The sequence below is a fragment of the Microchirus variegatus genome, assembly GCF_963457635.1.
Source record: "Microchirus variegatus genome assembly, chromosome: 11".
NCBI lineage: Eukaryota > Metazoa > Chordata > Actinopteri > Pleuronectiformes > Soleidae > Microchirus > Microchirus variegatus.
In genome coordinates, this window is record NC_139812.1 from 4,032,112 (window position 1) to 4,055,614 (window position 23,503).

At 39.2% G+C, this 23,503-nt stretch overlaps 2 protein-coding genes across 2 annotated transcripts; one reads left to right on the forward strand and one right to left on the reverse strand.

Moving 5' to 3' along the window:
- The first annotated feature begins 717 nt into the window (after positions 1 to 717).
- rbm45 (RNA binding motif protein 45) lies at positions 718 to 9,337 on the forward strand. The gene is made up of 11 exons (XM_083897219.1): positions 718 to 988; positions 2,033 to 2,155; positions 2,876 to 3,002; positions 3,171 to 3,302; positions 3,581 to 3,763; positions 4,134 to 4,263; positions 5,358 to 5,451; positions 6,003 to 6,160; positions 6,501 to 6,576; positions 7,301 to 7,448; positions 8,834 to 9,337. The coding sequence occupies exons 1-10, from the start codon at positions 719 to 721 to the stop codon at positions 7,415 to 7,417; spliced, it is 1,410 nt and encodes a 469-aa protein (XP_083753345.1). The 5' UTR covers position 718; the 3' UTR covers positions 7,418 to 7,448; positions 8,834 to 9,337.
- Positions 9,338 to 10,297: 960 nt separating this feature from the next.
- zc3h15 (zinc finger CCCH-type containing 15) lies at positions 10,298 to 16,714 on the reverse strand. The gene is made up of 11 exons (XM_083898043.1): positions 16,533 to 16,714; positions 15,163 to 15,264; positions 14,674 to 14,779; positions 14,435 to 14,587; positions 13,635 to 13,729; positions 13,370 to 13,552; positions 12,874 to 12,954; positions 12,691 to 12,756; positions 12,476 to 12,586; positions 11,437 to 11,578; positions 10,298 to 11,336 (listed from the first exon to the last, which is right to left on the reverse strand). The coding sequence occupies exons 1-11, from the start codon at positions 16,605 to 16,607 to the stop codon at positions 11,134 to 11,136; spliced, it is 1,317 nt and encodes a 438-aa protein (XP_083754169.1). The 5' UTR covers positions 16,608 to 16,714; the 3' UTR covers positions 10,298 to 11,133.
- Between the last annotated feature and the right edge of the window lie 6,789 nt (positions 16,715 to 23,503).

The window sequence follows — 23,503 nt, forward strand, 5'->3', positions numbered from 1 at the left end:
TATGAAAATTAGGAACATCATGTCCTTAAAGGACGCTGAAAAACGAGTTAATGCCTTTGTTACATCTAGACTTGATTACTGTAACTCCTTATTATCAAGATGTTCCAACAAGTCTGTTCGAACCCTTCAGTTAATTCAAAATGCTGCAGTCTCCACATTCTGATGCTCAATGTATGCTGAAATATATTAAGTTGCTTAAAGTTAAAATAAATAAATAATCACTTCCGTCACTCACTGGTACCCTTACTTTCATCTGCCAAGTTAAACAGACGGGCAGACAGACGTTGAATAATGAGGGTGACATTGCGCTCCTTTACACCAAAGGAATTTAAAAAAACTATACTAAGGTGCTCTTAGTATAGTTTTCTGCGGACAGACAAACGTTCCATAAATTAAACCTATTGTGAAATATATTCGCAGCTTACTAGTCCTCCCATACAGTAGGTGTCAGCACACGTTTACCGTCTGCAGCTTTACCGACGACCGTAAAACTATGTTTTATGTGTAAAAATTGACAAAAAGGCAACAACAACAAAAAAAACCCAAAATAAATATATAAATATAAACACGTAAATAAATACATGCTGTTTTGTATCTTGATATTGTTTTATTTTATGATTGCCAATATAACATTTCGAAACAGGAAGTTCCGGGTAGCGCTTGAAGCCAGCACCAACAAGTACAGCTCGCGTATCGTCACTCAGAGCAGTAGTTCAAGATGGAGGACTATACAGCCAAACAAGAAAACCTCGAGGACCCTCCCAACAGCCGACTGTTCGTGGTCACAAGTCGTGCCATGACCGAAGATGCGCTGCGGGAAAGCTTCTGTGTGTACGGGGAAATTCAGGGCGTGTGGGTCGTCAAAGACAAGCAGACGAAGGAATCCAAAGGAGTCTGTTACGTGAAGTTCGCCAAATCTTCACAGGCCTGCCTGGCTATGGAGGAAATGCACGGCAAAGTGCTGGCGGAAGGTTCCAAACCCGTCAAGGTAACTGCAGCTGCCACCAATAAGTATAGTTGTATGGTTGAACTGAAACGAAAACCTATTAGTTATAGTAGCTCATAGCTTGTTAGCACGATACAGTTTAGCTTTCTAATGGAGGAGGGGGACTCAAATTAGGGCACTGCAATCGTCGTCATGGCGATATTAACATTCTCAAAATACATATATTTAGGTCGTTCTTCGTTCTACTTTTGTTTGGCCAACCATTTGCCGTAAGAGTAGAAGTTTTTTTTTTTTAATATATTGTTGTGTTTTAATATAATTTTCTCATAATTCTTTTGAGAAGAAAATCAACAAATATAGTGAGAGCATATTCACTGTTCCAGGGACTGCACTTTACTGCTGTATTATTAACTTATTTTTACTGTTGTAAATGAAATATATTATGATTCTGTGATTTTGACCAGTATCATATTAGCTGATCCCTACTGTCTAGGAACAATTACTACATTTTCATCGACACTAACCTGACATTTGACCCAATTTCAGGAGTAAGACATTTAAGTTATGTTAACATGTTGTCAAGAGTACATTTCTTAGGGCTGCAACGATTATTTGGTTATTAATCAATTTGTCTCCTATTTTGATAATGTATTAATCGGCTTGAATGTTTTTTTTTCAATAGTTTAATCAAGTTTTCTGATTTTCCAGCTTCTGAAATGTGAATATTTACTCGTTAATTTGCTGACAATAATCGTTGTTAAATGTTATTATGCTTTTAATAAGGCTGAAATCCAGTAGTACAGTATGACAATTATATTAATTTAAAGTGATTTCATTGTTTTTTAAAGTCGCGGGAACCCTTTGCCTGTAATCTACCTTTTTTTTATTGGTTTGTAGCTAAGCTTTTAGAATGCACTAATACAGATCACTTGTTGTAATGTTACATTTACTTGTTTTATAAGGGCTTTTTATTGCAATGCACAATATCAAATATTTTATTATCCGCAAAATCCGTATGATCACTTTTGGGCTAAATAATTAATTTAAAGCCTTTGATTTGTTTTTCTTCTCTGGTCATTTGTGTAGGTATTTATTGCCCAGTCACGGTCTTCAAATAGACACAGAGATGTGGAGGATGAAGAACTGACCCGAATCTTTGTCATGATCCCCAAAACCTTCACAGAGGAGGATCTCAAAGACACATTTAAAGTAAGTATATCATCTCCACACACACACACACATACTTGACTTCCTAATTTGTGGTGCCTCTATTATCAGAATGTGGTAGCGACAGCAAACTAGTTAGTGTGTTTGAGCAGAAATTGTGTAGAATTTAGGGGGTTGAATGGACTTTGAAGCTGTGCTGTACTGTACTAGTGTTTTTGACCATTCTTGTTAGTCACAACCAGCCTGTTCAAAAAACGAAATCTTCCAATCGTGTGGCAGACACTGGCAACCCTTGTCTTTATCTTTTTCTGATATCAATCTCCAGTGTTTTTTGGCTGGTATCCACTAAAAAAACACTGGTGCTTTCAATATCAGCAGGATTACCCCAACATTCCTGTTTGGGTGCTTCAAAGCTTGAGGACATTGTGTCCTGCAGGCGTAACCACAGCAAATGTGATGCATGTCAAAATGAATTTGTGCTTACGTGGATGTAGCATTTGTCTTTTACATATATATATATATATATATATATATATATATATATATATATATTATATATATTGTACATCTTTTATCTTTTAAACTGTATTCTTTAAATACAATATTTAAAATAATACAATACAATACAATACAATACAATAGTCCTCATGTCCTTCATGTTGATGATGAGCATAGATTTGTTTCCATTTTAATGGCAGGCTGTGTGTGATAAAATAATAATGTGTTATGTCCCCCTCTGTGTTCCGTCTGTCTCTCTTACAGGAATATGGTGATATTGAATATTGTGTGATCATTAAGAACAAGTTCACGGGGGAAAGTAAAGGCTTGGGCTATGTCAGATACTACAAACCATCCCAGGCTGCTGTTGCTATAGAGAACTGTGACAAAAGTAAGTCTGTTTTTTGAGTGTTTGCAATGGAAAATTTACTGAGATGTAAAATATTTTTGTATTTGCAGTCAATCGTACAAACAACTTTTTAAAAGTTTTAAAGTGTGTGTTTTCTGGCTTGAATGTTCATCACTGTTTAATAATACTTATAATAATGGTGTGTTTTAGCTTACAGAGCCATCCTGGCTGAACCTCGCAGCAAGAATACAGTGTCAGAAGATTACTCTGCTGGAGCGGCCAGAGGAGATTACATGAACGTTAACGATCCCAACAACCAGCAGTACACACAACTCCCAATGGGTATGTCCTGAAATTGATTTTTAAACTCCTCCACTGATCTCAAGGTGGCAGCATCGTGCTGCGGAACACAGCACTGCATCTGGAGTAAACATAGACGTAAACAGCAGAGGTGACCCATTATTAAGTAAATCTGTCCAAAAACTCATTAAGTTGGAAAAAAAGATCTTGTGTCCATCCTTTCTATTCAATTGGACTGTAGCACATCTGGTGAGTTTAGGAAGCGCTTCCTGCAGCTGTCTTTGTCCTGTTTTTAACACTCCTGTCCCATTTGTCTCCAGCCGATCCTGTGAACTACCAGCTACCAGCAAGTACCATGGACTATCGCTCCAGTGACTACACACGGTGCCTGATGGTGTCAACACGGGCTGGAATGTCTCAAGAGCAGATCTTTGCTCTGTTTGACCTCATTCCTGGGATGGAGTACTGTGAACTGCAGAGAGACTCTTATGGAATGAGCAAAGGTCAGTGATTCAACTCTGGACACGATTGTGAATTTTATCAAGTACGAGAACTGGAGAAAGCCCTGAAATTAGCTGGCACCAGAATTATTAAGGTAGTATTCGCAGTTAATCAGTTTTAACTATAACAAGTTTTTGGTTTTATGATCATTTTCATGGTCTAACAGACAAAACATATTATTAAATAAATATAATTATTTAGTAAGCAATTGGTCAGTTCACATATGTCTGTGATTAATCTTTACAATAAAAGTTTATTTATTTCCTTGATTTTAAATTAAAGAATTAACTCAATCTTGACACTGACAATATTTTAACTGTTTATTCTGATGACTCAAAATGTAAACATGAAGCCTGTCCTGTGTGTCCTCAGGTCACGCATTGATTCGTTACAGTAATCTGGGATCATCAGTTTATGCCAAGGACAAGCTGAATGGCTTTGAATATCCACCTGGAAACAGACTGATAGTAACTTTTGTTGACGACGGAGAGGACCGCAGCAGGTATACACACACACACACACACACGCACACACTCGCTGTCTTATCGAATTCATATACTACTAAGCGCACAGGGCCAGGAGTTAATGGAGGCATGAAGTGGAAGTGCCCTTTAAAGTTAATACAGCCATTAATTTTAAAAGGTGTGACAAAGTAATTAAAAGGACCCCGTGTGACATGCACACTGAGGAAATTCTCGTGGGAAAGTGGAATGAACAGGTTTAGATGGAGGTTAGAGTCAGCTATGGTAATGTGAATAATTCAGGAAGCACAAATGTTTCTTTACTTGATTTGTCATATAAATGAAGCGACATTGCGAGGTGGAGGCAGATGATCCATGGTCCTCCAAGGGAGGAGCAGTTAGTCATCTAAGTGTGTGGTTAAAAAAAAACAACAAAACATAACTGATACAATAGGCCTTTGTACATGAACAGTGACCCAATTCAACTGCAACAAAGTTCAAACAATGTAGAGGTGGAGCTCCCCGTACCGTCTCTATTCACACAAAGATGAATAGAAAGGAAGAGAATTGAAGAATAGAAGTGTCAAGGAACAAAATGGTGTATTGGGATGAAATGGGTTGAGTCAGCATCTGGTGCATTACCTGATGCTTAGTCATTTTACTGAATGATAATAAAAAAGGATTTTGATTATGTGTGTCAAGACGGTTTTGAAGTTGGTCCTGTTTGGTTGTAAATAGTTATAACAACACGCATTCGAGGTGTGTCTCATCCTTTCCGATCTGGGCATTTAGGTCTATTTCGTAATGAGTAGTAATACAACAGGTGGATTCTGGAACTCCTCCCATGCAAAGTAAATCTGCCCAACTTTATTAAGCATACAGATCTTTAATTCTGTATGTAGAAGCTGCATCATGTCTGATGTGAACCTATCGGAACCAAAAGTCTGTGTCTAAAAAAAAATATAAAAAGTTGAGTTAAATTCTGTTACCGATGTGACTTCACACTGACTTGATAATCTGGTTTGCAAATACTACTTTACAGAAGCACTGTGGTTCAACAACTTGTATTTCTAAAATGTCTCCCATGAAGTTTTTGTCACACAGTTGTTAACCCTGTGTGATTGTTTCTGTGTAGTCCTGTAGGACGGATGGCCATGCAGTTTGTGGCAACTCAGATGATGTCCTCGGCGTGGAACGGACCTTCAAGCAGCCAAATGATGAAACCACCTGTAAGCACTTCTAATCAATACCTGTTACACAAACTGGGCTGGGTCTCAAACTCTGTATCAACTAATATTAAAACAATAGCCAATAAGCATACAGCATTGTCATAACACAAGCCTAACCCAGAACTTTATTCCAAACTGTACTGTGCTTTACCAAGCTGCACCGTACCATGATGGAAACACAGTTTCAGTTATTGCAGAATTATGGCACTGTGATATTATCATCATCATATCATATCTCGAGTCAACCTGCAATTCCCAGCACAAGCATTCAGTACATTTGCATGCATTAGCATTAAAGTGAAGTTTTTCTGTGTTTTCATTTTACTTGCTGTCACTTCAAAATCTAAACAACTCTCCCTGTAAATAATCTATCACTTAATAACTGCTCTGGATAATTATTCCTCGAGGCTTCCTCTGACACTAATGACATTTTACATTATTAATGAAAGAAAGTTTGTAATTGCGCAAGATCCAGCACACCCGGTCTTTGAGTTGATATATTTTCTACAATTGGATGTTTTTTAATAAAAAGTATATTTTATGTCCTCCAGGCTTTCCCCCCCCCTGCTCCAATGGCTCGGGTTCAGACCGACGTCAGCCTTCCTCCGCACAAGAAGCTAGCTGCACCTGACAGTAAATCCAAGGAGCGCTTGTTTATCGTGTTCAGCCCCTCCACCCTGCCCCCGGACATACTGGAAGATGTTTTCTGGTAAGTGCACCAACACACTGACTGCTAATCTGACCTAATTCTAACTTTGTGAAAGTGTGCTTTCCCGATTAATGCTCACATTTTGTATTTATTGTCCCAAAAAGCGCCCACTGTTTCGAGCGATAGTCCATTAACCAGAAGGTGAAAAGTTCAGTCGATCACAACTCTTAAACACAGTCACTGCAAATTACAGTGGATGAGGGCATCAAGCTAAGTGCTGCTAAATGACAGTGTAATGCTGCTATTAAAACGCCACATCAGCGCATCAGCATTAACTAATGTTTCTGCAGCAAACTAAATGTTGTTTTTTTGTTTTTCTTGCCTGTCTGTCTCTGTGCAGCCGCTTTGGTTCTCTCATCGAGGTCCACCTGGTCCCGGGCAGGAAAGTGGGCTACATAAAGTATGCAGACAAACAGGTGAGACTGGTGCGAAGAGATGCTGAAAACAAACCAGAGAGGAAACGACGTGTAACGTTGAATTAGTTTTAGATTGGATTTGATTCAATTAGCGCTGCACAATTAATCCAATTGCAGACTGAGCCTGTGCAATTATATCACTGCAGACTAGAGGTGCATTTTTAATTAAATAAAGTAAGTCTGGGTGTCCGACTTTGCTGTGTTTATCTCATTAAAAGTTCAGGCACGGCAAAGCAATCGATCTGCGTACATTCTGTACAAATAAGAACAAGTCTTTCTGACCTCCTGTTATTTTTTCATTTAAATGTCAGTGTATTTACTGTTTATACCAGTTCAATTTAGAAAAGTTTGAATTATACAATTCAACTATTGTTCTGGTTTAAGAATATAACTTCTAAAAGAATGATCAGTAATCTTTGTATTTTCTTTAATTGGAAAGTTCTCATACCGTACTCAGAATAAAATGTATTGTCTTCTCAATCACACATTTCAATGTTGCCTGTAATATTAGATTAGATTGGACCATTGATCCCACAAGTTTGGGAGCAGACTATACTACACTATGATATAGTAAAAAAAAAAGTGATAAAAAATATACAAAGGCATATGTAAAAATGGTACATGTACAATAGCAGTGCTTTGATCAACAGACACTCAATCAACAGAGAAAACTTCCTAAACAATGTCGAATGTCTCTCCTTTCCTTTCTCCTCACGTCCATTAGTGTGCAGATGATGCCATGGCGGCTCTCCACGGTCGGATCGTCAATGGGGTAAAGATGAAGGTGATGCTTGCCGATCCTCCCAGGGAGGAGTCGCACAAACGTCCTCGTACCTACTAGGACCACAAGGTCCTACAACCATAAATGTGTGGTAAGTGCCAAGATCTTTGTTGCAGGGACAGCACAATATGTATGTATGATATCATTGTGTTTTTTTCATTAAAAATGCTTTATATATACCTGCCTTCAAATCCCTGTGTGATGACAAAAACAGCAGTCATAATGTAGTTATGTGCAGGCATGACTAAAAAGCAGGAAATGGTGCGAAGGAACAGCAACAATGCAGTGATGACTGTCAGTCCACACGTTGTATGTTTAAGATTATATTGTACTTATAATAACATAAGCTCCCATTCTGGAGCCCAGATCTGTTATTTTAACCAGCACCAGCACCAGCACGTCTGCGGTTCACAGACGTTCCCTCCAACAACCTTGCACTATTGGACTATACCAGCTGTCAATCTCACTGGTTTCATAATTTATTGTCTGAAACTAGTTTGAGCATTAAATACTTTTGTAATTAAAGTGACCTTTCCCTTTCATAGACGTACATATTTTTGTCCTTTTGCAACTAGTGGAGTTGCCCCCTGGTGGCCATTAAATATATTCTTACTTGCAGGTTATCATCAGAGGTCAAACCCAGACGGCTCAATTTTTTTATACACTTCTCACGTATACACGTATTGTTTCTACAAACACACACTATATTTATAGATATTTTTCTTGAGTAGTACACTGGACTTACTTGAGTTGAGTTCAACAATAATGGGGAAATTGTCCAGGCAGTTTGTCAAAGTTTTATCAGCAAAAATTAATACAGTTTTCATTTGAAACTCCAAAAGATCTTAGTTCTTACTACAAATGCAAATTGCATTTTTTTTTAAATAAAATATATAAAATGCTTACCACATGTAGTCAGTCATGTGCAGGGCCATGTGATGACAACACCTCTTTTATCATTCAACTTCTTTCCAGTTTTTTTTAGAATTAGGTGTGCATTCTGATGCTGTTTCACTTCATATATGAGACAGTTGAGTGTTGACATGTCCACTAGGGGTGGGAATCACAGTACCCAATAATATCTTGATACAATGATTCTGTGATGATCGATATATTGCAATACAATAATATAGCGAAACGTCACAAATACTGTCTCACTGAAGAAAACAAACATAAGTGCATGGAGCATCTCTTAATCTTTCTCTGCCGTTATACCGCGGTAAACTCCCTCTTCTTTGGTCAGGTAATGTTCGCCCAAGTTAATTCTTTGTATGTTTATTTTAGAGTGCCTTTACTTATTCATTCAAATATCAATATTTGCTCCGTGGAAGGACGATGACCCACCCCTAGTGTCCACCTGCATGTCTTCCACACACCTGTCAGGAATGTGATCTTCAGTCTAATATCAACAAGTTACTAATGACACTTGAGATGTTTCTCTTCCTGTGAGTAACACTGCAGCTTCTTGTTCCCTAGGCGACTGTTGTCATGACACAATGACACCTGACCTGACAGACCCGACCGACATCAACACCTGCTCCTGACCCCTGACACGAACTTTGACCACCTGTCTGACCTTACTTGTGGTCAGTGACCTTGCTGTGACTCACTGGTACAATAGGTCTGTGAACAGCATCACCATAGTGTTTGTGGTCCGTTTAGATGATTTTATGCTTCTTTTCTTTAGCCTCGACTCTTGTTTAGGCTCCAAACAGCCAGACTAACCCATGCAGCAGTGCCCCTTTATTTCTTAGCTGACACCTGCATAAACATTTCATTTCTAGTGTATGTCGAGAGCTACATAATGGCTTATGTGATTGGCAACATTTTCTTTTAGAAAATCAGCAGAAGCTGCACTCTGGTTAAAACAATAAGCATGTTGTTTTAAAGCTGAATTTAGACAGGTGTCCTTCCCCTCCTTTTCCTTCTCTTAATTGCTTTGCCCTTTTTTATCTCATGTTGAGCTCAGTCCAACTGTGTTTCTTAGACTGATCTGTACATGTCTTTTGTCTTAGTGAAAATAAACGTTGGGTTCAAACACCAGTCTGTCTGTCTCCTTTCTTTATAGAGCCACGTGTCGAGTAATTGGAGGCGATTGTTGCCAACAATTATAGTTTTAATGACATTTTCTCAAAGGTGAACTGTCTGATCTGGACGCTCCGTGATGGTTTCGAATCCTTTTATGATTCAATTTTCCTCTTACACTGACGATCAATAGATTTTTCTCTTTTGAGCTCAACACGTCGTTTTGTTTAATTTCTGCTCAATAAAGTTTGTGTTTCAGAACAGCAGCAAAACAACATAAACATAATGGGTTGTATACCTTATATGCTTACTGACCACTTTGTTAGGTACACAGGCCTTCAGTAAACGGAGCTGGACAGTAACGGGTACATTTACTAGAGTACAGTTCTTAAGTACAATTTTGAGGGTTAATTAGTTAATACTAAAAACAATCATTATAGTTGCAGCTGTCTTTTGGCTTCATTTTAGATGTTCCCACAGACAAATCCAAATGATATCCTCCTAATCGTAACACTCATTGTATTGTTTCTTTGTCAATCGACCCTGTTCAAAGTATGCTGTACTTCTACACATAAACACAACCTGGGTAAACTAAAGGAAACGATGTAATAATAATAAAAAAATAACACCTTGTTTATTTGATGGAAGTCTCACAATGGTGCCTCAATGGTTCAGATACATGACATTTTTCATCTCTAAAGAATAAAACCTACTGGTCTCCTCACGTTGAACTTAAATCTGTGCCATGTCTTGCATTTTTCAAATTTATTCCCATGTTAATTTCAGCAAAATTCACCTAATAACCACAAACCACCATATGTATGAGGGTTAGTTTCTGTGTAATCAAAAGCAATATAAAATGAAATTATCTTGGACACACACAGGATGTACAGTAATCTTTTATTTCTTCAGGAGGCAACTCATGAGAATATTATTTACAATATTGTGGAGGCAGAATGGGATCATTTGGTTTACCTGCAGGGGATGAAGTATTATAGCACTAATCTTGTCTGTTTAGACGCTAGGTATTAACTTTCGCTCAAAGTTCAGTGATTTTTTTTTTTTTTTTTAAACATTCCTAATGAGATTTCACAAGATTTGTTGAGAAGAAAAAATTATAAGTGCCGACATCCTCCCAACTACGGCTTTTATTTTGGTATAAGAGCAAATGCTACTGCTGTTTATTTCACACACTGTACAATTTCACTTTATATAAGCTCAATGCGTATGTTATTAATTTTACAGAGGCTGTTTTTAGCAGTCCAGTCTCACAGGTATGGACAGTGCTTTCATTTTAATTTTGAAGCCTCTGCAGCATCTCCCTCAGCAAATTACTGAGTTCAATGTTTAACTGAGAAGGTTGAGAAGCACTCAAAGTCTAATTCAACAAAAGCAATTTTGACTTAAAACCATGTTGTTGAGCAACAGAAGTGCACAACAGCAGCAGGCAAATTCTCTTCGACTGGAAACTGCCAAGCATTGGCCCTGATTAACCCTGATTGGCCCTGCTGTGGAAATGAGGACACTCCATGGACAGAGATGGTTATGGTGGGATGTGAAAGGGCCGATACAGAAAATGGGAACGAGACGGGCAGTGATGTCATGATATAATCAGGCTTTATTACTGGAGTCTCTGAAATTTAAAATCATTTCAACGTCCGGTCTCTTTGTTGTTTAGCTCCATGCATCCATCAGTCCGCCCCCCCTTTGACATTTTAGTCTGTCCCAACTGCTTTCACACAAGCTTCCTCTCAATCCTCCAGCGCCAGTGTGTTGAGTTCCTCGTCGAGCTCCTCTAGATCTTCACCCGTGAACAGGTTTTCATCCACTGGAACCTCTTCTTCCTCCTCCTCCTCCTCCTCCTCCTCCTCGTCTTCATCATCCTTTCCTCCTCCCTCTGCCCCCGATAGTCCATTGGTCTCAGCTCCACCGCAAGCTCCATTCACCTGCTCCTCTGTAAGTAAGTAGAAGACGCAGAAGACATTGTCTTTTTTATTTTCTTATAAACATCAGTTTTATGTGGGAGGCAGAAATCACACGACACTTCTTCTTACCGCTGTCCTCAGTTGGCTCATTCTTCTTCTTCTTCTTCTGAGAGGCGAAACGGTCCATGGATGCCATGGTAATTCCTGCGTTGTCGACCTCTTGTGGAACAAAACGTGATAAGTCTATGTCCTGGATATCTGTGGCGGTAACCTGCAATAAAACAATACATTGCAGATTTAAAGGTGCATGTGTTAATTAGCATCGATAGAAAACAAAAACAACCACAGCAGGTGTCTGTGTCTTCACATTACTGCATGTTCCCTCTAATGTGCCAGACACTGTTCTGACTCAGGTCATTTCAGAACTGAACTTGAAACCTGAAGTCATTCTCAAACATTGGGGCTGCAACGATTACTCAAGTAATTCGAGTAACTCGATTCCAAAAATTCCTCAAGGCAAAAACTAGAACATTCGTTTAATTCCTACCTCGCGTGTTATGCGGCCTGTTTTTGCATGGATCATTGTTCCATACGGACCGTATTAGCAGACACACACACAGATATCAGCTGGTGTGAGCCGAAAGCATCCAGTTGCTCGTAAACACTCGCTGATTTAATGTAGTTTACCGGAGCGCACTGTATTTGTAGCGATGCCGTGACCCGTGATGTTATTTGACTATTTGACTGATGTTAAGCTTTGAATTGTTTAAATAATAAACGTATTCATGTTAAATAGTGAGAGTATTATTGCCAACACACGAGAACACACACACGCAAAACACGCAAAACACACACACACACAAAAATCCAATTACTTCATTAATCCAATAATAATTGGTAAAATACTTGATTACAAAACTATTCGACATCTGCAGCCCTACTCCACATCAACGCAATCTTTTCAGGAACACTGTAAACTCAGTCATAATCAACGTAGCCGCAGCAGCCACGGAGTGATTCATTTACACCATTTCACATTAAATTTGAACATTTAAACATCTGTAGAAAACTGCCTGACAACACTGAACTCAGACGCAGCTCAAACTATGAACTGACAACTCCATCATATTGTTCATCATTAGAAAAGTGTCAATAATTCCATCATTACCTCTTCCTCATCATCTTCATATGTTTCCTCGTCATATCGAGTGTCATCTGCTTCAGCATCGTCATCGTCGACCAGCTCTGGACGGAACTCGAACACCTCACGACCACTTACCTACACGTCAAACATTCCATTAAATTCTATATGATCAAATATCTGCATTATGGTCAATGTCCGAACTGAATACTTCCACCCAAACCAGACAGAGGCAAACTTACGGTTAGCGATTTTCCAGCCTTAAAGTCTGCCTTCTTCCTCTCCATCTCCAGCTCGGCTTTCGCCAACTGTTAATCAACAGCACAAAGTTACATCTTTCAGGAATCCAGTTCCCTCATTTAGTAATGGAATAAAAAAACACAGAGCTTTGTCCTGAATCGTTAAAAAAAAAAAAAAATTCCAACCTTCTCCTGCCTTTTCCTCTTCTTCCACGCCAGGAAAGTCTCCAGCGTGATCCGAGTCACACTGGGACCCAGAGCTGCTCGCTGCAGGGACACAGAGAGAAACGGATATTGAGGATGAGTCCAGTCATACAGTAAATGGGTGTTTTTCAAAACAAGTATAAAGGAGGTCCCCAAGGTCTTTGTCCACCAAAAAACCCACTATTAAATGCTGTCAAATGCATGCCATGTCAACAGGTAGCGATATAACCATAATTGTAATGCATTGCTGGCCAATCGGAAGGGAAATGTCTTTTTGTACTGTAATTTGTTAATGTATTTAACAATTGTGAACATAGGATTTAATGTCAGCAACAACCAGGCTGATTGAGGTTCAGGTCAAAGGTGTGTATCAATTAGGCTAAATATGTTCTTGTTGATCATTCTGAGCTTCACAATTTATCTCCAATAGTTGCAAATGTCCATGAACAGTTTTCAGCATCCCTCCATCCATCCTTACCTCATTTTCTATCAGTTCCTCCATTGATATTTCATCCTCTTTCTCCTCCTTCTTCTTGTCTTTCTTCAGAACAAACCCTGGTGGCAGAGCATGCCGGTACATGCAGTTATCGCCCCCTCCTGGACACACCCAGAACCAGCCATACTTATTGCCCTCTATGGCCTCCAAGAAGTACTTGCACACCTGCAGAAAAAGACAAACAATACATCTGTAAGTAACATTGTCTTTATTCAACATTCGCCACCAATCAGCTGAACAGACTCACAATTTGTGTAGTTTTGGCCTTCTTCTTCTCGGCTTCTCCGTGCTTTTTGTTCACCACCTCCTCCAGCTTTTTCTCATCCCAGTTGTCCATTGTGTCTGAACACAACACAAACGCCATACCATGCATAATTACACAATGAATGAAGGTTAGGTCCATGTCAATTAGGATCTGAGCCATCTTATTACATGAGTCTCCTTCAAGCTAAAAAATCTACAAACATACACAGGATCTTCATAAACTTGAACGAACCTGCCTAAAAATGGGAGGAAAACACTACAGATCAACCACTGGCAATAGGAATGGAGTTAATCCCCTAACATCATCCATGTGTGAACTTTTATATCACTGATTTATATCAGTCAGAGGAAGAAAGAAACATGACCCCATGGAACTCGGTCACAATGTTACAGTGGTTACTATTAAGGGTATTTTACTTTGGTTCCTCTTTTAATCATGGGGTTCATTAGATCTGACTGATGGAATTAAAAATATTGAGCGCTGTCCTAACTTGTAAAAATTAAGGTTCACTGCAAGCATTCATGTTACATCTATGTAAACATTTAAACCTGGATTAGTTTAAGCTTCTGTCTGCGTAAATCATGTTCACATTAAGAAGAAAATGTACAAGAAAACATGGCAAATATGAGTGGACTCAGAGTGACTGAGAGCTGCACCCAGACTCCAATAGGAGCCCCTGAATCCCTGAACTACACATGGCTCCAGCCAATTTGAAATTTCATCACATAAGCTCTACAACATAATGATATACAGTACATTAGTCAGCTATGCTATGCACTAACCTTTCTCCAGGTCTTCATCTCTTTCATCCACGTAAAGACTCCTCTTCTCACACTTCCTCTCCATTGTCAAATCATGGCTGAACTTGCATTTGTCGCCTTTCGTGCACTGGCCCTGCTTAAAGAACGCACACAGCACCGACTTTGGGTCGACGCCTGAAGAGAAGAGAGGAGATTTGTTAAGTAATCATTAGCTAAACTATTTCTGATCAATGTACTGTCACAGTCTGAAGGTGCATTACCTTTTGCGACTTTTTGGGCAGCGACTACAGGTTTAAACAGCTCGTTGAGCTCGTCCAACTCTTTCTTCTTATCAACTTTCTTTCCAGTCTTGTCTGTGTCCAGGGTCTATGCAAACACACACACAGTGAATAATCAAAATTCTCTGCTCCAATCAAATTAACTCAAAGATCATAAACTGTTTTGTTCACTGTACATATCTAAGAACATAGAAAACATCTTCTCCAAATGTTATTTGCTACAGTTGTGTGAGTTTGATATGGGTACATTTCTGGCAAGAAACAGGGAGAGGTGAAGGGATAGAGAGATAGATATAGATAGAGAGCGAGAAATGCATTTACACAGCATGAATTTGAGCTAAATTAAATCTTGGGGAAATACTAAAAAGTTCCTGCTTAGGGGAGCAGAAGTTTACACAGGTACATCAAAATTCCTACGACTAGAAATCTTCAAATTGTTGTCTAAACTGCAGCGAGAAGACATCTTCTAACCTGTCTTGCAGTTTGTTGTCCATGTTTGACTTGATGGGTAACGTTCTTAATAAACTTCTGTTGTTTGGCCCCCTTCTTGTTCTTCAATCCGAATGTCTTGTCCTAAGAAAAAACACACACACTGTTAATTACCAATCTGTAACTGACTTCCAATAACTACTCATAAGAAAACAGTTCATGTGCTTGAAATTACACATATCACAGCACAGAGCTCAAATGCCTACTGTGTAATGTTGTCCTTTCTCTATTGAACATAATGTGTATTCGTTTTTAGTTTTGAATTAGTTTTAATTGATTAGCTCTATGGATCATAAAAATTCAGAATGGCGAAAATTCACTCAGTGCTTCCTTAAGTTAAATGAAAACTAACATCTAAAAAAATAAAAACAAAACAGTGCATCAACACTGCTACTTGTGTTACTGTGTTTTGTTTGACCAATATTGTTTTAAAAATATCCCCCCCTCCATACCACAACTACTTGGCAGGCAGATAATTGGTTAAGTAAATGCAATGAGAGACATTGCACTGTATTCTCTTTATTCAAAATGTAACTTATTTTCTATTTTTCTTCATTTACTTACTTCAACAATGCAGACAGACAATGACGGGTGTAAAATAAAATCATGTCGTTGGCATGAATGTCGTGTCAGCAGAGAACCCACTGCTTGAAGACGTTAACACCACATAATCCAGTCATTATATCGCAATTAATGTTGCCTTCGCAATATTATATCGTATTTATCCGTCATTCGGGACCAGTAAGTGAGATGTAGCTACTGCTTTCTTGTTACATTTCCTCCTTTACCCAAGACACATCACACAAATAAATGTGTAGAAAATGTATCGATAATTGACAGTTAACTATATAGTTAAACGTGATGGAAACAATTTATTGTTCCACGTCAAACATTAGCTTCATGTAGCCGCTGCAACAGGCTAAGCCTCATTTTTAGACCCTCATCTAACTGTGGGCCTTTCAGACACAGACCTGCCACATTTAGTTGCTTGGACAAAAACAATCAAATAATTAATTTTAACATATATTGCTTAAATTACAATAAAGCTTATAAGTTCAGCTACTGACACACCGCGACATTACTACACCAAGTGAGAACACCTTTAGCCGCGGCACGGCCCTGCGAGCTTGGCCTAGCTAGCAAGCTCGCTCAACGTTGTGTTTAAAAGAATATCGCTTTCACCAGGGGGCACAACAATCATTCAAATAAATACCGACTACCTTAAAGAGAACATTTAAGGTGTGTGCTTCACTTGTCAGAACGAATGCTAGCATTGGTTAGCGTAAACGCGGAACGCTATCTTATCAGCTAAGGCTAAACGCCGACATGCTAACTCGTGTAATTTGTTTTACCTCAATTATCTTTTCTTTCTTCTTCTCTTGAGTTTTTTTATTTCCCGTGGGCGGAACGGGTTTCTTCGGAGGCATGTTGGCTCAAGTTTAACCGTTGAATAAGAGGCGTGCAGTCGGCTAAGAGAGGTTTATTTTACTGTGGTGTTTCGGTTGGGAGCACTTCTTGGTGCTAGCACGCTACAGCAACGGCGCTCATACGCCACATGTGAGTTGTTGCTGTGCTTTGGCGTCATCACGCATCCCACAAGGCATGTCGGGAACAGTAGTTTAAATTACGTTAACTAGCTAACTACTGCTACTGATAAAATATTTAGCATTTGACTTATACTGTGTACACAGAAAATATGTGATAATTTCGCAAATAAAGTTATAACTATCATGAATATACTATAAAAATGACTCAGTGCCATCATGATGACATCACACTGAACTGTGATGTAAAATGTGATTGGGAACTGAAGGCAGCAATGTGCCCTTTAGTGTAGATTAAGGGTGGGAATCACACAGTACTTCACCATATGACATGATATGATGATTAACAAGAAGGGTCTAGTTGACCATAGATCATAAATGGACAAAGTCTTCCAGTTTTCTCCAGAAGCCAACCATGTTATAAGAATATATTGAACAGCACAAACAGTGGGCAAATTATGGCAACACAAGTGTATTGGAGTGTATGTATGAATTGTTATTTTCATTAGCACATAATGAGCCCTTCATATTTACATCAGGTACAGGTCTCCTCGCCTGAGGCAGCCATGTTGGACCACCACATTTTTAATGGACAAACTACACCAACACAACACCTTTTGAATTATGATGATAACTGTAGGCTACTGTAGGTTCTCCTACATACCTGAAAGGTACGGTGTCCCTGAGGTGAAAAACACAAACGCAAATAACAAAACACAAGCGCAAATCAAAAAGCACAAATGCAAATCTTTTTTTTCAAAGAGTTTTTTGATTTGCGTTTGTGTTTTTGATGTGTGATGTGTTTTGTGTTTTGCACCTCAGGGCCACCGTAGAAAGGGAAGGGCGAGGTGAGAGATATTCAGCTGCAACATGCAACTTCACCAACAGATGTCGCTAAATCCTACACACTGTACTTTTAATGGTCTCGGTCACTCGTGTAGATTTTGTAAATTGTGATCTTACTGAGAGGAAAACAGCACATATGAGTGGAGTGATTGACAGCTGGAGGAGAGGCTGACAGGAGCCTGTCTCAAAGTTGAACAGCCACTTTCTGACCTGCCCATTCTCACTGCACTCAAACACAAACTTAACATTGTTTCCTGAGATTACATTATTTACAGTCAATGACTACATGTTGCACTGTCTCATGTGACTGACATGTGTTCACGTTTCCCCAGGATACTAAGTAGATGTATTTTATTTGCTGTGCCTGAAACTTAATCTGCTGATGGTGACCTGCTCTTTCTCACTCCTTCCTTGCACTCTATGACCAAGGTTTGTCTCCCAATGCTAAAGAATTGCTGCCACTCATCCATAATTCCCTTCCACACTTTTCCCTGCTGGTTTGGACAGTTTAATTGTGCTATCTATGGATACTGTTTTAACAGCCTGTTTGGCCGGTTTATCTCTATCATTATCCACGATACCAATGCGAGTCCACAAGAATGCCACTGCAATTCCTTGTCTAATTAGTTGTAAATGCTTGTCCATTATTTCAACTAGCAGATCTTGCCTATTACTTGATGTTCCACGCTGTAGTCTCCACAGAACAGATGCTGAGTCGCTACAAATTGAAATTCTTGACTTGTTTAACCGGTATAACATCTCGATCTCTAAGCACAGTTTTTGCTGCAGATCCAGACACCCCACTGCCATAATTAAATCTTGATTGAATTAATGTCCGTACATCAGCTCCCCAATCCCACCCCACCAGACATCTCAAGACATTTATAACCTTTTCACATTCATCAATCATATGCACTGTCTTCCAATTATTTCCATGGAGTTTCAAATGAGGATTTACTGTCACTGTCTTTCTCGTGTGAAACATCACTTTAGTCTTTTCAACTGAAAATGCACCTCAACTTGATTTATTCCTTCTTGGTTTTACTGTGAATGTGTGTTGACAAAAAGGGCAGTGAGTGCATCCAGCGCTTCCATCTTCATTTGCATATATGATTGATTCATTGATTGACCTGAAACCAGTCTATGCACAAAATGATGTGAAAACTAAAAAGTACATTGCTTATGTTGTCATACATAGGATAATACAACACAAATTACACACCAAACACTGGTAAAGTTTATATATTATTGCTCTTAATGAGGCAGGAGGTTATGAATTTTGGTTTATACCATATGTCAAGTGACCATTTTTCTTCACACACACACACACACACACACACAACACACACACACACACACACACACACACACACACACACACACACACACACACACACACACACACACACACACACAGACACACACACACACACACACAGAAGAGACTCAGCACACACTATTTCCCTTTGTCACTATTGTCACATGAGTGCGTTTCATTTACACTAAAAAAAACTATTATTATTGGTTTATTGCCCTTATCGGTTTTTGAAAAACCTGTTTAACATCTATCTAGGTTTCTGTCAATAATCTGATTTCTACGAGACATGTATACACCTTAAACGGTTAATTCCAGTTACCCGATCATTGCCAGTAATTGTTTTGTTTTTTAGTGTGCATGTACTCACTCTGTAACTTTGAGGCCAAATCAAAAATCCAGCACTAAACAGTTGCTGCAACAGAGACAACATCAATAAACCAGTAAATACTGTCACACAAACAAACAGATGACACTGTTTACATAAATACACTAGATTAACATTGTTTTTATAACATCAGGATGGTGAAGGAAGAACCCTTCGACTTATATACACCAGGATGAGTTTTCTTTACATTTGTCTTCATATTCTTTTTAAATATTTTTTTTGCAGTTTCAGTAATTCACCACTGGGTGTCAGTGTTGTAATATCTGCAAGTGAAGCTGAGTGGTAAAGTATCTGATATTCAGTGGACAGGTATCACCAAATTCAGAAGAAACTGGCTCAGCTTAAAATACTTGACTGAAAACTAACAATATTCTGGTTTCACTGGAAAAGAGAGGTTTTGAGTGTTCGATTTCAGAAAAGCATCATGGAACAGGGATTATGTGATTTTAACAGAGCCACATGCATAATTTATTAAATGTTTCTGCATTAGCTTCAAAGATTGTATTTTCTGCCACAGTTTATTTTTGAATGATTCATCAAATTAAATGACCGGCAGCGTCTACATGATGGAGATTTGCTCATAAAACAACGGGGAAAAAAACGATTTATGTGGAACTACTAAAAATGAATTGTGCTTCAAAAATGCTGAATGGCAGAAAGTGATTTTTGCACTTAATTCAACATGAGACAGAAAATCATGACAAAGAACTACAATTCTACAAGAGTTGGTTTACTATTACTTGCCCCAAGAAAAAAAAAGGTTGTAATGACGGCAGCATGTGCCAAATGGACATAAGGCCGTCTTATTGCCTCTATTTAACAGTTTGATTGTATAGGCCGCTGGTCAATTAAGATGCCCCTGGTATGACTTTTATTACCTGCATGAAATTTTAGACCTATCTGGAAACCTGGCCTGTGTGGGCTGTTTGGTCTCTGAGCTCCAAACGCTTTAGGGGAGAATTAGGAAGAGAGCAGATGAAGAGAGCAGAGAAACAACAACAAGGCTGCAGTTGTTAGTGTTTGAACTCCCATTAAGAAAAAAAAAAGCCCTTTTGTTACCAGAAGCGTGAGATTGTGTCATGGCTGCAGGGCCGGTGCCAACCAGCAGGGGTTTTACTGCTTCATCTGCTGATACGACTTGATTTAATTAGATTTCATTCAAGTTGCTAATGTGATTTCCTTTGGCACATTTGACATGTGTGGCCTATGTCCAACATCTTCACTCCATTTGTCAGCCACTCCACTGTTCAGGATGTATGTATGTGTGTGTTGCGCTGCAAACTACTGTATGTGTGCAGCCATGAGCCAAAATGGGTCACACACGCCTGCTACATTTGGGCTCTCATTTGCTCTCGTGTGCTTTAATGAGCCTTGGTTTTTTTTTGAGAGAGTAAGCGACAACAGTTACTCAGCTTTGGTGCCCAAATAATGGCCATACTAGGTTTAATGAGTCCCAGAGTGAGACAGTGAATTTACTCTAGTAACAACATCCTCGGCTGCAATTGTGTTATGAAGCCATGGATTAGCATGCATTCAGCTGTCAGTCATGCTCTGATGTGACTTTATTTAATTTCATTTGATGTAGAGATATTTATTTATAACGTACTTGTTATGCATGGCGTCCTTCCACCTTGCAGCTGACAAGTGCCCGTGTGTGTATATTATAACCTACATTGACACAGCTTCTGACTACAGGGCTTAAGGCTAGATTTTAAGACAAAAGAGAAGGGTAATATTGCCTGGAGCAAACTTTCTCACTGTTCTTGTCTTCCTTGTGCTGCCCCTTTCACTTTCTCTCGCTCTGTGAGGGTCTTTGTGTGTGTGAGAGCAAGCCTAATAAATCACTATATCTGCGGCAAGACCATTTTCCTCCCATAACTGCCTTCTTCATAGTCACAAACATCGATCTTGTCTGCAGAGGGCATGCATGTCATGTACACACCAACACAAGCACACACGTGAATGCACTTGAATCCACTCACGCCTGCAGAAGGAAAGAAAAACATCTCCAGCCTAATTAGTGAAGCACAAGAGTTGATCTTCTTCCTGTGGCATCTGAGAAAAATAGCACCCAATCCAGTCCATTTTTTTCCCCGATATTCTGATATATATGTACAAGACAATAAAACTCAAGACAAAAGTAAGATAAATGTAAATTAAATACAACAAAAAAATAATAAGAGCAGGAAGAACAAGTAATAAACAAAAAAAGTGAAGCTTAAATCTGTCATCTGAAACAATACAGCTTGACTCAGAGAATACACCTTTATTTAACATACTATAGTCTTTTTTTTAATCATCATAATCATTCCAGATATTTACCCCGTTCACAGAAACACATCAGTTTTTTTCTCCTTGCCAGTTCATCTCATTTCATACTGACTCTGATTAGAAACACACTCTGTATCCTGTTCAGCAGTGATTTATGAAACATTAGCATAGTATTCAGTCCAACTAAATCATACAATTTTAGAGCATGTGATTTAATAAAGGATGCATTTGTTGGTTGGTAATATCCCTTTTGTTTGACAATTCTTATTGCTTTTTTCCCTGTAGTATAAAGATTGGATTTGTGTTTGTTTTATGTGTTTCCCCAGAGTTCAACACAGTAAGTCAGACATGGAACAACGAGGGAGCAGTATAATATGTGTAGTTGCTTTGGATTAAAAAAATATTTACTTTCATATAATATTGCTATGCTATGAGACAGTTTTGTTTTACATAGTTTATTTGTGATTTCCAACTTAATATTTACAACCACACCCATACATTCGATTTCATTATTAATCATGATTTTAATTGAAGCTTTAATTTACATTTTACCAAAAAATGACAACCTCTGCTTTATAAAATTTCTGTGATAACTTATTTAAGTCAAACCATCCATTAATCCATTTTCTACCGCTTTATCCTCCACATGAGGGTCGCGGGGGGTGCTGTGCCAATCTCAGCTGACATAGGGCGGGGTAGACCCTGCCCCTGGACACTTCGCCAGTCCATCACAGGGGACATAGAGACAAACAAGCATTCACACACACATTCACGTGTCCAATTTTCCTAATACCCATATTGCATGTTTTTGGATTGTTGGAGGAAGTCGGAGAACCTGGAGAAAACCCACACACACACGAGGAGAACATTCGAACTCCATGCTGAAAGGCCCTTGTTCCAACCATGCCGCAAACCTAGGTCTTTTTGCTGCAAAGGCTAGAATGCTAACCACTACAACAAGCATGTGGCCTAAAGTAAAACCCATCCATCCATCCATGGTCGTGGGGGGGGGGGGGGGTGATAGGATGTGATGGTTGGACAGTTCACCAGTCCATCACAGGGTCACAGACAAACAACCATTCACTCACTCTCTGACACCTACGGTCAATTTAGAGTGACCAATTTACCTAATACCCAAAACTGCATGTTTTTGGGCTGTGGGAGGAAGCCGGAGAACCCGGAGAAAACCCACGCACAACAGGGAGAACAGAAAGGCTCTTGTTCCAACCGGGGCTCGAACCTGGGAATCCGGGTCTTCTTGCTGCAAAGGCAAGAGTGCTAACCACTACAACCTAAAGTCAAACCATTTTATTAAAAATAAATGTCAGTTCTTCAGAGTGTGAGAGTGAATGGTTGTTTCGCATCCACCTTTCCCACCTTTTGCAATGAATGAAAATGAATGAACTTTCAGTTTTTCTTCCGTGCCAGCCCGTGGCCAAGTGGAAAGAGAACTTGGCTTGTGACCGGAAAGTTGCCAGACCGAGTCCCCACCAGATCAAGCACATCCATTGAAATCCTAGTGCCAATCCTAAGTCCAGATAAATGGGTGGATGGGTGTTGCATTAGGAAGGACATCTGGCGTAAAAGTCACTGCCAAATCAAGTGTATGGATCATGCACGGCGGCAACCCCTCGAAAGGAAAAAAACACAAAAAACTTTCAGTTCTTCTTCCATGCATAAGTTGAACAGTATATACTAGAAACAGTACGCATTTTAAAGCAAACAATACACATTTTCAAAGCAGTGAGACACTGCAAATAATAATCAAGAGTGTGCCTGTGTTCAGGCTTGCTCGGCCTCCTCTTGCTTCCAAGGACAAACCGCAGCACCTTGTGTGCGCTGCTGACTGCTGAGCAGGTCATCGGCTGTCAACTGCTCCCCATCAAGGAGCTGAACGGCACCAAGGACCAAGAATAGAGAGGACGAGATTGCCTCCATCCAGGCCCACCCAGGCAACTA